Source organism: Neomonachus schauinslandi, chromosome 1 (assembly GCF_002201575.2).
Source record: "Neomonachus schauinslandi chromosome 1, ASM220157v2, whole genome shotgun sequence".
Taxonomy (NCBI): Eukaryota; Metazoa; Chordata; class Mammalia; order Carnivora; family Phocidae; genus Neomonachus; species Neomonachus schauinslandi.
The window spans coordinates 127302733-127318586 of record NC_058403.1 but is presented as its reverse complement, the minus strand read 5'-3'; the positions used below and the strand labels follow the sequence as shown (position 1 = coordinate 127318586).

General features: G+C 38.3%; 1 protein-coding gene across 1 annotated transcript in view; it reads right to left on the bottom strand.

The window, feature by feature from the left end:
* The window catches only part of MRPL3 (mitochondrial ribosomal protein L3), a 39099-nt gene that overhangs the window by 21699 nt on the left and 1546 nt on the right, over nucleotides 1-15854 (bottom strand). The window contains exons 3-6 of the mRNA XM_021678785.1: nucleotides 14621-14712; nucleotides 12618-12716; nucleotides 4315-4414; nucleotides 2169-2229 (exon numbers count right to left, since the gene is read on the bottom strand). Of these exons, the coding sequence (XP_021534460.1) occupies nucleotides 2169-2229; nucleotides 4315-4414; nucleotides 12618-12716; nucleotides 14621-14712 (352 nt within the window). The remainder of the gene's footprint in view (nucleotides 1-2168; nucleotides 2230-4314; nucleotides 4415-12617; nucleotides 12717-14620; nucleotides 14713-15854) is intronic.

Below are 15854 nucleotides of genomic sequence, written 5' to 3'. Positions count from 1 at the left end.
TTTGAAACTGGATTGATTAAATTTGCTTGCTTTAAAACAGATGTTTCAATGTTATAATTTGAGTCCAGGTTTAGGGAAAGGAAGGGATTAGGATTCTAAGCTGAGGAAAGAAGTAGGAAGGAAAAACGGTTCCACTGGTGAGCCCTTGACTATTCTCCAGGCCAGTGGTTCTCAAAGTGTGGTCCATGGACTAGCAGCATCCACATCACCTGGGCAGTTGTTAGAGAAATGCAAATTCTCAGGTATTAGTCAACAGAACACTGTATTGCAGCCCACACAATAGTGAGGATCTTCTCAAATGAAGGTCCTCCCTTCTCCAGAGTTGTATGGCAACTACTTTAAATCCCAGGGCTAGTTATTCTCCCAGCTCTTATCAGCTACCTAGGCCCGAGGCTGGCACCAGGCTTTACAGTCTTGTTTTCTAGGTACATAATCTTAAAACAAACTAAAATACTTTCCTTTTCACTTTATACTCACAAGAAGAAGGATGAAGTTTTTAAAAATAACTTTTTAAGAAGCCAGAAACCCAACGGTAGTGTATGAATGAAATCATTTGCTGAACACAGGCATCTGAAAAGCTTGGCTCTAATCCAAGCTAGTCACGAATCCCACCACAAAGCATCTGCTAACAAAGGTCTCTGACTTTGTAGGACTTCTCGGAATATCTCATATATTCTGTAAACTATGTAATGGAATTCACACACTATTACCTCTGTGCAAATTAACGGAATTACTGAGGTACTTTATTATATGTAATAATTAATTCAGAAATTAAAAAGTAAAATTATCTGATTCACAACACACACACATCTCCCCGACTAACCAAACCAAGCTTTCCAGCTCTAATATTCTGAGTTCTTGACAAGGGAAGGCAGAACAAGAAAAGTTACCAAGTGATTTTAGAGGCCCCAGTCAGTAGGAATGAATCTGCAACAATCAGGATGCGGGGAAAAAAAAAAAGGAGAAGTCCATAATCTCTAAAAAGAGGACCCACTGTATTGTCAATCTATCTGACTTCACTTCTAAACAGCTAATCAAAGGTAAGAGCTGTCTGCAATGGCTCATATTTGAAAGTGGGGGCAATAATGGGGTGGAAATAAAAGTGTATCTAACTGACTCCATTAAGGAAACTAATGCTGGCTCTGGTTTCCTTGGATAAAAGCTCTTTGGCTCAGTCACTGTGATTGTAAGACAATCCCAGAGCACATGTGGACCACTGTCAGAATTACATAGGCTGCAGACCTTGTTGAATGACAAAGAAGGAGGAAATCAAGGCACACAGAGAAGGAAATCATCATCTGTGTTGACGGAACAAGAAACAGGAATAGCCAAGAGCTGATATTTGGAGTTTAGTTTAGCCTAGTCATGCAGATTCTACTAACATATACTGAGCAATTTCTACATAAACATATGTAAGGGCTCAGTTACTTCATTCTCTAGTGAAGTAACCTTAACCAAATTTTGAAAAACTGCTTCTCCTCCCAGTCTGAATATGACTCACAGTCAGCATTTCTGTTTGTGTGATTAAGTGTAATTAAGTGTTGATTTCTCCCAAATTAAACCCTGGTTTGCGGATAAAACATATCTTGTTTTTATGAAGTCTCACTGTCTCACTTATCTAGTACTGAGAGACAATGCCATGCTACCAGAGGCTTAAGGTGTAACACTACTTCTTCCTGCTTTGGATAGGCTCTTAACACAGTTAACAAAATGTTTTACAGTTACCCTAGGGGAACCTTAAGCACAACAACCATCACAAACAGTATGTTTCCTAGAGTTGGAAAGAACCAGCATTTACTAGATGACACAATCTCAAAAGAACTCCACAGCATTGTTCATTTATAGATCACCATCAAACTGTATATAGCCTTTGGTCTTAAAAATAGAAGTGGGCCCAACCCACAAAGAACCTAAGTAATGTGACCTTTCTTGTAGTCCCATTTCAAGAAGCATACATCTCAGTTTCAAACCTGTAACTTGATGTTCACATACAACTAATTCAGTGCAATTTAAAATCTAGTATAGTCAGTAACATTATAGAATTACAAATGAGAATAATGGTTACTTAATCTTTATTCACTGCCTTGAAAGACTATACTTTCACTCGCTCCATTACGTTTTAATATATGAGGAAAACAAAAGGAAAAGAACCTGTTATGTGGACCTACGTTTTGGCTGTGACATCCACATACTGTCCTGGGCGAAAATGAGCAGCATAAAGAGGGGTGCCTTTATGAAAAGAAAACAAACAATCGATATGAAATTTGTCAGCCCAACTTCACTAAACATAAACTACATCTAGGAAGCCTGTCAGATTTCAAAAAAAGTAGAAGATTCTCTTCACAATTATAATTATTAGAAACATCAACAATAAAATAATAAAACTGTTCATCAAACATGCCTTAATGGACTGTACATGGGCTGAAGAACAACATGTCCCAGGACAAGGCCCACGGTGCTGGAGTCAGGCTAACAGACCACGGGTAGCTGATGGGCTTGTGCCTTCACAGAGGCAACGTGGTACTGGCTGAAACGGGCAATTCACAAGACAAACACAGTGTTCTTGCTGGTAAATACACGAATTTGATGATTCTTTGTTGTTTTAGTGAATAATAATATACTGACTTAAGATACGTTTCCTATTTCATATAACAAAATAAAAACAAAAGAATGACTCAAAAAACGCTGTGGCTGGATCAAATCTTTTTTAACCATTAGAGATAAGTTATCCAAAAATAGGAACTTTTTTTAACTTTTAACTGTTTTGATCCCAAGTCCATTGTATACTGGGCAGTGACTACAGTATGTGTGATATCCACATAAAGCCCATATATATCAGATTTTTGGTAGATTGGTCACTGTGCCAATAAATTCCTGTTATTCTAGCACATGCCTGGATAATTTTGAATTCTGAAAAATTGTCATTATTGATACCCTTAGTTTTATATACTAACATTTCCAAAACTAGTTGTATGTAAATAGAATCTTACTTAAAAGGCACTGGAAAACATGTTATTTAGAGGAATTTTGTAAGTGAAAGCCCTTCACAACATTTTGTTTGTAACAATTTGGAATTAAGACTATGAGAACTATTTAATTTGACAATCTGCAAATATTTAATAGGGCACTTACCATATGTACAGTTAGAAATATAAAAGGTAAGACAAAGCTCCTGACCTCAAGAATTTATCTAAGACTCAACATTAACATCATCAGAGACTTTTTTCTCAAAAAAAAAAAAAAAAAAAGCCATAATCAATAGAGTAGAGAATGCGACGGAATGCTAATTATGGCTTACTTAAAACAGGGAGTAAGGTACTATGGGATTTCAGAGGGTAGGACCTAACCTAGATTTTTATGGGCAAAGAAAAACCCTGAATTAAGAAAAATAGGGGAGATTAAAACTGACTGAATTCCTAGGAGGTTGAATAACTTGAACTGCTGATACCTGACCACTTTTCACCCACAAAAACAATTCCACATAGTTTGAGCTACAACAAAAGTTAACAGGGACTTAATTTTTATACCTGTTACCTTAATTCCATTCACTTTAGCTTCAAACTACAAAACTTAGACTTCAATAAATACTTTTAATTCTAGCTTAAATCAAGGCTGATCCTCTATCACTCCAATTAATAAGGCTTACTTACTTCATGAAATTCAGTTCAGATATTAAAATACCAAATCTTAAAACATCCTTCCACTATCTACTTGTTAGAACTCAAGTTCAAGAGATCAGGAAGCTTTTCTTAAGTTCAAAGATGCGAAATGCTGTTGACTACATAAACCAATAAAACCATGCTGCCAAATCTTACTTTTTGACATTTCAGGGAGTAGGTAAAATACTTCAAAATTTTTAAGTTAGAATCTTTACATCGAGGTGCTATGGTCAATCACTTTCCTGTTTCATGAAAATTCTATCTCAGTGAGAGTCTAGCTATTTTTCACTCATTAAAATGACAGCCTACACAGAGTGAACTTCACATTTTAAAGGTTAGTGTATTTTAAAAAATAAAAAAATAAAAGTTAGTGTATTTATCTGGAGTGGCTTTTCCAAATGTGAAACTCTCTGTACATTAAAAACAAAAGCGCTCCTCCCTCTTTAATGAAAACAAAGAGTTCTCTACAGTTCTTTCCAGTCAAAAAAGAAAAAGGCTTGTTTGTCCCTAGTGATTAAATCAGATACCGCTTTGTATTTAAAAATAAATATTTAGGACTTTGTATTGTGGATTCAGCTTTACTGAAAGGCCTAACATTAAACAAATCACATATTTGGGTATTTTTGTCTCCCTCCTCTCCCCAGCCTCAGATTACCTGGCTTAATCACAGCATTATCTGTTACATGAAAGATTTTAACTTTCTGTTTTGGCGGCAATCCAAGTTCTTGGTAAAATTCCAATATAGACGTAGATTTCTAGAGGAAAAGCAGCATACATAAGTAACCCATTATACTAAAGGTGGAGTTCAATGCACAGAGATCTAAACCAAGTCCTTAACAACCCAGAGAACAAATCATTAAGAGCATTCTGTTCCCCTAATGAATAAAGAGCACCATATTCTTATTTAAGGGAGGTGAGATTTTTATCTATAATCCATTTCACCCAGGATCCAACCAGGTGCATGGCGGAGCTCATATACATTACATGGTGGAAGACCTTTATTCTGTAGGAAAAGAAACAGAATTGTGCTCATACTTGAATTCTGACTGGAGACTAAATATCAAGAACCCCAATCCTGGGAAATTCAACTCTGTCTACTCTGCACCTGCTTCCAAGCAGCTGGAAGAAAACATACCGGGTCACATTCAAATGTATGATCACAAACTTCAAAGTGAGTCCCAAACGTGGTCTGGCGAACCTACATTTCCCTACTTAAATCCCTCTCACACTCTCCAAAGCCCCTTTTCACAATCTCTTTTAAAACCTCCAGCACTGTTCCCTCCTTCTCCCCTCTTTGAGCTGACCATGTTGCTTCAGATTTCACTAAAAACCCAGAAGAACAGGAGCATTTCCCCAAGGTCTTATCACCCAATCAAACTTCCTGCACAAGCACTTACCTACTGCCATCCCCCACCCCCCGCCAGATTGCATGAGATGCACATGGGGCACTTTTAGAAAATGCCAATGCCAAGGGCCTTCTGTTTGGAGACTGCAGCTTCACTGATCTAAAGTGTCATCCAGGTGTCAGTGTGTTTTTTAAGCACTCCCTATGATTCTGATGTGAAACTGGGGCTGGAAATCACAATGACAGGTAAGCTGTCCATGTTCTTATTAGAAGTCAAATCCCTCACTATGTACTCATCCCACCCTTCTCCCACCTATTCAATGGTTACTCCTGAAATTGTCTCCACTGCCTTCTGAATCACCAATTTCCCCCTTTCTACCGGAATTATCCTATCAGTATACAAAGATGCCACAATAACTCACATTAAAACAAAACTTTCCCTTGCCCACATAGTCTCCTTTCCATTCCCCCTTATGACAATGCTCCTTGAAAAACTTCTGCTGAATCTACTTTCTATCTTCCCATTCTCTCAAACCCACTTTAATCCGGGCTTGCAGCCCTTAAATAGTCAATGCAAAGTGCTCATCAAGGTCACCAACCATCTCTATGTGGTCAAATACACAGGTCAATACTTATCTCATTGGCTCTACCAGGAATGCTTGGCACAGGTGACCACTCTCTCCTTGAGACTTGCACTCTCTCTCAGTTCTTTCATATGCTAACAATCCCACATTTCTAACCTCCATTGCAAATTCTACTCTGAACTACAAATTCATTCGTCCAACCGCTAACTCAGTATCTCACTTTGATGTCATACAGCAACTCAAGTTTGATATGTCTAAAATTGAACTCAACTCCCCCCCCAGAAACCTGCTTTCCTCTGGTTTCCCAAACCTCAATAAATGGCAACTCCATACTTCTGTTGCTTGGACCCAAAATCTTGTGGTTACCTTTGACTCTTTTCTCTGTCACATCCCATGTCCCACACACCAGCAGTTCCTGCAGACTCTATTTAAAAATAAAGCCCACATCAATTACTTCTCCCCTGCACCTCAAACCACCATCTTTTGCCTGGATTATATGAATAGTCTCCTAATTGGTCTCCAAACTTCCACACTCCTGACCCTATGGTCTATTCTCCAGTCACAGGCTGGCATGATCCTTTTAAAACTCAAGCTAAATCATGTCTCCACAATGGCTTCCATCTCATGCAGAATCAATCCTAAATCCTTAACATGGTTTACAAGGTTCTATACAATCTGACCTCATCTACTACTCTCCTCCTGGCTCACCCTGCTTCAGGTACAAGGCATTCCTCACATTCCAAGAACACATTAAACAATAACCTCAGGGGGTGCCTGGGTGGCTCAGTCGTTAAGCGCCTGCCTTCGGCTCAGGTCATGATCTCAGGGTCCTGGGATCGAGGCCCGCATCGGGCTCCCTGCTCAGCGGGAAGCCTGCTTCTCCCTCTCCCACTCCCCCTGCTTGTGTTCCCTCTCTTGCTGTGTCTCTCTCTGTCAAATAAATAAAATATTTAAAAAAATAAAAATAAACAATAATCTCAGGTCCTTTGCACATACTATTCCCCCTGCCTGGAATGCTTTTCAGATTTTTGCAGGTCTTGCTCCCACATTTTATTCAGGCCTCCATCTAAATATCAACTTACCTTTCCTGATTATTCTATCTAAAATAGCACCACTTTGTCACTTGCAATCCCCTCAGCTTACTTTATTAGTCTACAAAGCACTTCTATTTGTTGTGATACAAATAGAAGGTTTTTTTTTTGTTTATCTTCTAAGCCACAGCCTCCCTGTTTCATCCCCAATCCCACCAAAATGTAGGCTTCTTTTTTTTTTTTTAAGATTTTATTTATTTATTTGAGAGAGAGAGAATGAGAGACAGAGAGCACGAAAGGGAAGAGGGTCAGAGGGAGAAGCAGACCCCCCACTGAACAGGGAGCCCAATGTGGGACTCGATCCCGGGACTCCAGGATCATGACCTGAGCTGAAGGCAGTCGCTTAACCAATTGAGCCACCTAGGTGTCCAAAATGTAAGCTTCTTGAGAACAGAAACTTTAGTTGCTGCTACATCCCCAGCTCCTGGTAGGTCCTGCTGCCTGCTTTTCCCTCCACTCATGCCCTTTTTTCTGTACTGTAAATATCCTTGAATAAAAAACATCTTTGAATAGAAAACTTTATGAATATCTCATTTCCTTAAAATAATGTCCTGCGTCTTTTTTCTTTTCTTAGTTCTTAAGACTCTTGATAGAGACTGCTAGAAGACTTGACAAAAAAGTTGTACCGCTTTATATTTCCTGATGTGAATAGTGCCTCTTTCATGGAACTATAACCAACACAGGTGTATCTATCTTCCTGATGCTCTTTCCCCTTCAACTTCCCCTCTCATCACAAAAGAAGCACCTGCAGGTCCCCAAGGAACCACAGTATTCTATGTATGCTTACCTATGTCTGCCTATGTCCGTCTCTTGGCCTGTAATTCTTCCCCACCCCTGTACCTCCGAAGCTCATTGAAAATCAAATATATGTCTAGTCTCAGCTCCAGTAATACTTCCTGTCCAGATTCCTGCCTGGGCAGCCTTGCCAGAGCTGACTATTCCTTGGTCTATGCTATCTCTAGACCTTGCCTATATCTCAATTATTGTCCACATTACCTTAACACTTATCAACTTACACGAATGTTTGCCCGCCTGCTGGAGCACCTGGATGGCGAACTGTTTTATTCACCTGTGTCTACAACTTTAGAGCTAAGCACAGTGGCAAGTCAAACACTGCAGAAGTGAGCTAAATGAATGGTGAAGACACAAAAGATGGAGGACAGACATCCATTTGGGTGTAAAGTCCTGGTTTGCCTCTCCAAGTCACCACACCTTTCCACTCTTGCTGCTGCATCAGTTCTTAGCACATGACATTATTGTGTTTACAATGTTATTTTCTTTTTTTTTTTTAAAGATTTTATTTATTTATTTGCGAGAGAGAGAATGAGAGACAGAGAGCACGAGAGGGAGGAGGGCCAGAGGGAGAAGCAGGGAGCCCAATGCGGGACTCGATCCCGGGACTCCAGGATCATGACCTGAGCCGAAGGCAGTCACTTAACTGACTGAGCCACCCAGGCGCCCTACAATGTTATTTTCAAGTCTAGTTATTAAAAAATTGTAGGCCTAAAATAAAGATCTTATTCTGCAGATGAACAAATCTTCAAGAAACTAAACTACTATGAAACCAAACCAAGAGTAATTTGTAGTAAAAAAAGCAAGAACAGCAGCAATTCAAAGACCCTAACCAACTTAAGACGATGCTGATGATGTACTGATAACCAAGCATCACTGCCCCAATCCAATGGTGTATCTGCACAGCCAGTCTTAATTATAGATTATATGAATATGTAGCAATCTTCAGTTACTTGATGATTTCAGTTTAAAATGTAAACTGTTAGTGCCACTTTGTAACTTACTGAGAAGGCTGCCCTTGGTTGACATGAAATTGGGTGGCACTGGCCTGTAAGCATAGAAAGTTAATTTCTGGATCAGCCCACAAGCCCTGGGAATGTCCTTGGGGCCCTCCAGTGGACCCATGCAACAGATGCTGAGAAGCCCTGCTCTGGATGCCCACGAAAGGTTGTTTTGTACCTTACAGTGTTCCCTCAAGAAGTTATCCTTTCCTCCTTTCCTCCAAGAGTAATAACATAAGTTCATCCCATTCATACTTAATAACATAAGTAATAACATAAGTATTGACAGCAGCAATAGTTTTGCCTCCCACATGCTGAAATCTAACACTGATAGTCAACACCACCCTTATCGAGGCCCCTACTTTTCTTTTCTTTTTTTAAAAGATTTTATTTACTTGTCAGAGGAGAGAGAGAGAGCACGAGCAGGGTGAAGGGCAGAGGGAGAGGGGGAAGCAGACTCCCCGCTGAGCAAGGAGGCTGACGCAGGTCCTGGGATCAATGACTTAAGCCAAAGGTAGATGCTTAACCGACTGAGCCACCCAGGTGTCCCTAGGCCCCTACTTTTCATCTTCAACCATGCACACTTCCTTCACATCAAAAGCAAACACATAAGTTCTCATTTAAAAATGTGCCTCCTTGCAATTATTTTCCTGATGTATCAGATTTAAATTTATTACATTTTAGAACACTTTAAATTTATTTTTGACATTCACATATTCTACCTGATGATTTTAAAAGCATATTCTTTTATTAATATCAGTTTCTAAGTATGTGAGGAAGCTTCTAAGAAAAAACTTTTACTTTTTCAGAAATACAACATAGATAAGATAAACATCTTGATCTAAGTAACTACAGACTGAGACATAAAAGGTAATACATACTCTTGATTATATTCCAATTTCACTATAACTGAATACTTTAATTTTTTCTTTTAAAAATCAAAATATCATAAAACTAATTAGGTATCAGTCATGAGAAAATCCAAATGCTCAAGTTGAGTTGAAAGCAGCAGCAGTGTAACTGAAGTTTTTTTTTTTAACTTCCAAATAAATGATTTCAAAAGGCAATTTAAAAGACTGACAGCAGTGTCACACTTGGATAATCCCATCTATGAGGCTGCATTTTTTTTCTCTCTCTTCAAAGTTCTCTGCAATTATCCTTCTCACAATGAAAATGCTTCTCTGCTCCTAAGATGAATTGATTTAATCAACTTTTAAGGCCACTTAACTTCCTATGTTTATATTTATAATAAGTTACAAAAATAGCAAAAGCAAAACAGTGTAATTTCTGGGAAGTCTAAATTCTTTACAGGGTAAAACAAAACAAAACAAAACAGTTCTAGCCCTATTATAAATAAAACCGATTCAGTCAATTCATTTTAGAATACTTAGCTATTTGATATTTTATATTCAAAGGTCTATTTGTTTTGTTTTTTTTAAAAGACTTTATTTATTTGACAGACAGCAAGAGCGAGAGACGGAACACAAGCAGGGGGAGTGGGAGAGGGAGAAGCAGGCCGCCCGTGGAGCAGGGAGCCCGACGCTGGGCTCGATCCCAGGACCCTAGGATCATGACCTGAGCCGAAGGCAGACACTTAATGACTGAGCCACCCAGGCGCCCCAGTATATTTGTTTTTAAAACCTTCTATAACCAATCTACTTGCAGTTTGTCTGAGGGTTACAATATGCAAGAGGAAGTTTGCATATTTTTAGTTTTGAAAATGTTTTCCCTTTCTGAACCAAAATTCTTTACTTATGAAGAATTCTAAAACTTCATTTTCACATCTAATTCTGAAGAAAGGTCATTCAAAGACAAAGTTTTTTCTTAATATTGTAATACATGTCCTCTGGACCTAGAAAATTTATTGTCTTCTTTTTTTCTTAAAGATTTATTTATTTTAGAAAGAGAGTACATGCGCATGCACACACATGCACAGAGGAGAGTGGCAGAGAGAATCTTAAGCAGACTCCACGCTGAGGGCAGAGCCTGTCGGGGGGCTCAATCCCACAACCCTGGGATCAGGACCTGAGCCAAAACCAAGAGTCAGTTGCTTAACCAATTGCGCCACACAGGCACCCCTGGAAAATGTATATCTTGAAGAACAAGAAAGACCCTTGTAGCACTCTCCATACCAGAGAAGTAAATAAAAAATGTGTATGGGGCGCCTGGGTGGCTCAGTTGGTTAAGCGACTGCCTTCGGCTCAGGTCAGGATCCCAGGGTCCTGGGATTGAGTCCCGCATCAGGCTCCCCGCTCAGCGGGGGTCTGCTTCTCCCTCTGACCCTCCCCCCTTCTCATGCTCTCTCTCTCTATCTCATTCTCTCTCTCAGATAAATAAAATCTTAAAAAAAAAAAAAATGTGTGTAAGTAAGTGGGTGGAAATCTACCACAACATAATAAGGCATCCAAATCATCTTGCTGTGCGGTATATTCACTAAAGAGAATAAAGCTGAAAATATGTAGACCACAGTCTCAAGTATGAAAGTACTATTATTTCTGAAATTTTTTTAAAGATTTATTTGAGAGAGAGAGAGTGCACAAGCAGAGAGAGGGGCTCCCACTAAGCAGGGAGCCAGACTCGGGACTTCATCTCAGAACCCTGGGATCATGACCTGAGCCAAAGGCAGACGCTTAGCAACTGAACCACCCAGCCTCCCCATTTCTGAAATATTTTAATTATTAGTATTCATAAACTCTGTAGGACATTTTCCTCACTAAGTAAAATAGAATAAATTGAGTGGCCAATTACATTTTGGGGGGGATCTTTTGTTTTTTCTTGAGAACTAAGATATTGGAGAACCAAAGGAGACTTTTAGAACTAAAAGGATTTAGCAACCATCAAGTCCAATTCCCTGTTTTTATGTCTAAGAAAATGGTTATTTAAAAAAAGTGGAGTGAAGGGAGCTAATGGGAGAAATCAGAATTAGAACTCAGCTCTTCTGACCCCACATCCACTTGTTTTTCCACTATCTCATAGTTCTGGGAAGTAATGTTTACAGATCTGTTGGTGCAAGAATGGATTACCCCAACATCATGTTTGATTTACATATATCAAGGCAATAAAGTCATGAATTTACAAAATTGGTAATGAAAATAAAGATGATTGTGCTAAACATAACAAAAGCACAGAAGTACAATCAATGAGAAAACAGGCACCTATCAAATCAAAGAATTATTCACATGAAGACTAGCATGTATTTACACATTTAAAAAATTCAAACATTTGAAAAAAATCTGACATTTTTTTAGTTTTCATAAATACCTCACTGTGCTTTTCATTACTGTGAAACTATTTAAACCCTAAAATTATTAGGCAATAAACTGTCAAGAATCAATAGCAGACTAAAATATATATAGACTATACTACCATAATATGCAAAGTAGCTAACTTCTCTAACACTTAGGAGACAGGCCTAAATGGCCTCTAGTCCTATCAAACTATAGGACTCCAATGATTTTAACCACCTTGAACTCACCAATCAGTATATCCCACTATTTATAGGACAACTCCACCTGAATTTTCTGTAAATACCTCACACACGTCTTTCCTCCAAAACTGCCCTTTCCTTGTTGCTATACACAGTGTACAACAGTGAAAATAAAAACAACTTACTGATTGTATGATATACTGTACTGTATTCTCATATTTACAGTGATGATTTCAGATTAAAAAAATTACACACACAAAGAAAGTTCTTTCTAATATATACAAATTAATCCCCAAATGCTGCTGGTGTCAGGTATTGAGACAACTTAGAAAAAAATGAGAAATTAAACATAAATGACAAAATAGCTACCATCTACTAAGTGTCTGTGACATGCTAGGCACATATGAAAAATCTTATTAATCCCGGTAACAAACCTCTTAGGTAAGTAGTATCTTTATCCCCATTGTACAGATGGGCAAATACTTCAGCTTAGAGGGTAAAGTTACTGTTCCAAATACTGAGGAGAGGTACTGGAACAAACTCAAATTCTCTCAGAATCCCGGGCTCAATGGCTTCACTAGACTGCCTTCCCTCAAATCCATAATGTACCTCATGGATAAACACAAATTTGTGACTATGGAATAGCCTCAAAACCTAAAGAACTCAGATCTGAAACTAATGAAATGTACTCTTCTAAAGAATGAAAACACATCCTTACATGGAAACGTGATACAGTTTTTCCTCCTACAGTTAGGGCTGCCATTTTTCCATTATGGTTTTCCTTTGGAGTATATTTTAGAACATGACAGTCTTGTACCTAAGGAAACAAATATAAAAAAAACTAAGTATGTGCTAAGATACACTTTAACATATCATACCAGTCACACTGAAGCCATAGGACAATTAGGAATTCCCTAAAGTTATCTCATCATTCCTCTAACACCAATCACAATCTTAAAATATAGAAGTAAACTTTAAAAAAAAAAAATGTCAAGCACAGACAGAGCATACAGACAACACATATAGAAAAGTGCCTAAAACATAAATATACAACAGAATGAGTATTTATGAAGAAAATATGCATTTACCACCAACCGGGGTCAAGAAGTAGAATCCACAAAGCCTCTGTCTCTTTCTAGTAATTTCCCTCCCCACCTTTTTTTTTTTTAACCCCTAGAGCAGTGGTTCTCAAAGTGTGGTCCTCAAACAAGCAGCATCAACATCACCTGGGAACTTGGTGAAAATGCTGATCCTCATGCCCAGCCCAGACCAAATGAATCAGAATCTCCTTGTTTTACAAACCCTCTAGGTGATTAAGGCTTGCTAAAGTTTGAGAAGCACTGCCCTAGAAATAAATATTATTCTTGACACATGGTAATCATTTACTTACTTTTCCTTACAGTTGCTACCTTTGAAAGCATGTGGTTTATTGTTGCCTGCTTTAGACTTTGTATAAACAGAATCAGATTGTATGTCCTTTTCCATGTTTCCTTCTTTCACTTGTTTATATTTCTAAGTTTCATCCATATTGCTGTGTGTAACTCTCTTCTATTCATTTACATTGCTATCCAGCATTCCACTACATGAATACCACGACTTATTTATCCATTCTGCTATTGGACATTTGGGTTATTTCCAGTTTTGGAGTATTAAGAACAATACTGCTATAAACATTCTTGTAAAATAATAAAGTTCAAGTTTTCTATTAACACTCAGGAGTGGAACTGCTAGACTACAAGATTCACCTATCTCAACTTTACCACATAATTATGCTAAATTGTTTTCTGAAGTGGTTGTACCAATGCACAATTCCACCAGTCATTCCTGAAAGCTCCCCAAGTTCATTAGAGTTTTAGAAACTGTAATCTTCTCTTTGATCATTCGGAGTTAATAAAAATGTCCTAAGGCTTGTAGGCCCCTGGGCCTATGTGCATGAGCTCTCATTTCGATCACCAACATCTGTCTAATCACTTGTCTAAGACTAGGCCCCAAAGATGAACTCAGGTGTCCAAACTGATTTGGGGAATGATGGTCTCCTAACTCAGTAATCTTTCTCTAATAATAATCATAAAGACAACAGCAGCTAACATATATTGGAGAGTTAACACTGTTATAAGTGTTTGATGTTTATTACCTTGTGCAAACCTCACAAAAATCTTTGAGGTAGGTAATAACTATTTCTTTTACCAAATACAATTATATCTTTTGCAGAGGAGGCAGAATGTTTCAAGGAACATAGCGAGGAAGTGGCAGATACAAGATCTAAAGTCAGATATTCTGGTCTCAGGGACCACATTCTTAACCATCAGTTTGTCTTATTTCAGACAACAAAATGCTGCTTCCCCAGACAAGAATGTTACATTCTAAGTTAGCAAAGAGATCAAAATTTTATTTTTGAATTGAAAGAATGAAAATAAGATGGGACCAAGATTTTTTCCAATTATAAATTCAACTGGTACAGCTGTGAGAAGCTAGGTTACAATCTTTTTTTTTATTCATGGTTGTAGTTATCCTTATGCCAGTATCAAGAAGGCCATCCCTCAGGCAAGAGTGAAACATTCACTGAAACAGAAGTAAAGTTCTTTAATAGCATTTATGCTTGACATTAGCCCATTCTTCATCACAGTCATGTATTTCAGGATACAAATACTGTCCATGCAGGTTTGCACAAATAGATCTTGCACACATACAGATCTGTTATATCCTCTGTTTCTTTCTTACCTGAAGTAATGTAACCACATGCTTTTGACCATCTTTGGTCCATAAAGGCATCATACCCAGCTTCAGCGCTATAAGGCCTACTCTAGAGGAACCTGGTAATTAAAAACAAATCAGTGTTATTACAAACTTTTTCAACATTCGCCAACATGAAGCAACAGTATTTCTACACTGTGGTTTCATTATGAGCAACAGACAGTTAAGAAACATGCTAATATATTCATAGAGTAAAACACTACTATTCCTCAGAGCTGTAAAAGACTTCAACCATGGCTGGGTAACACACTGTTACTCAATAAATCTCTGTATAATGAATAAATATATGGTAACTGTACGAAATAAAGAAAATAGGTAAACTGATATATTCTGGTTTTAAAATAATGGTATTAATAGAGGACATGATAAATCCATCATTATGCTTTGCTTTCCTAGTATCAAGTCATATCTAACGTCATTAATTAGAAAACATCTCAAATTCTAAGAACTTAGCTGGCGTTAAGGGATGACAAAAGTGGTCAAGTTGCTAAAATGTCAGCCTCCACCATGCCACTTAGATTTCTTGCCTAAGTGAGTAAAGCTGCTCCGCTAAGAATTTTTTTTAAAAGATTTTATTTATTTGTCAGAGAGACAGCGAGAGTGCATAAGCAGGGGGAGCGGCAGGCAGAGGGAGAAGCAGGCTGCCCGCTGAGCAAGGAGCCGGATGCGGGACTCGACCCCAGGACCCTGGGATCATGACCTGAGCTGAAGGCAGATGCTCAACCGACTGAGCCACCCAGGCATCCCTAGAATTTCTGATCACTATATAATTCAACTGTCACAATAAACCCCAAGCAAAGACCACTCTCAACCTCAAATAAGGACAGGCCTTATTTTTGGTCTGGCTACACATGGGTTTACTACTCTACTAAAGCACAAGGAGCTGATTCTGGGGTTATGCTTGGCAAACCTGGAGTGCTAGAACATTCCAACTGAAAACATCTGTGTGACACAGTGTAGTTTAGATCATACTTCTCCAGCTTTTCTTCCCTGATTTATTTTATATAACTTTTTTTTATCTGAAGGAAATAAGAAAACATATGCAGAATGATTTTCCTTTCACCTACAAAACAGCTTCTTGAGGAAGTCTTGATTACCATCAGACATTTGCTAATAGTAGACTAGCATGCTAGAAATAACCTTGCAAACCAAACCACAATGAAACAGACACACTTAAGACACGAAAAGTAAATTCAAGAGA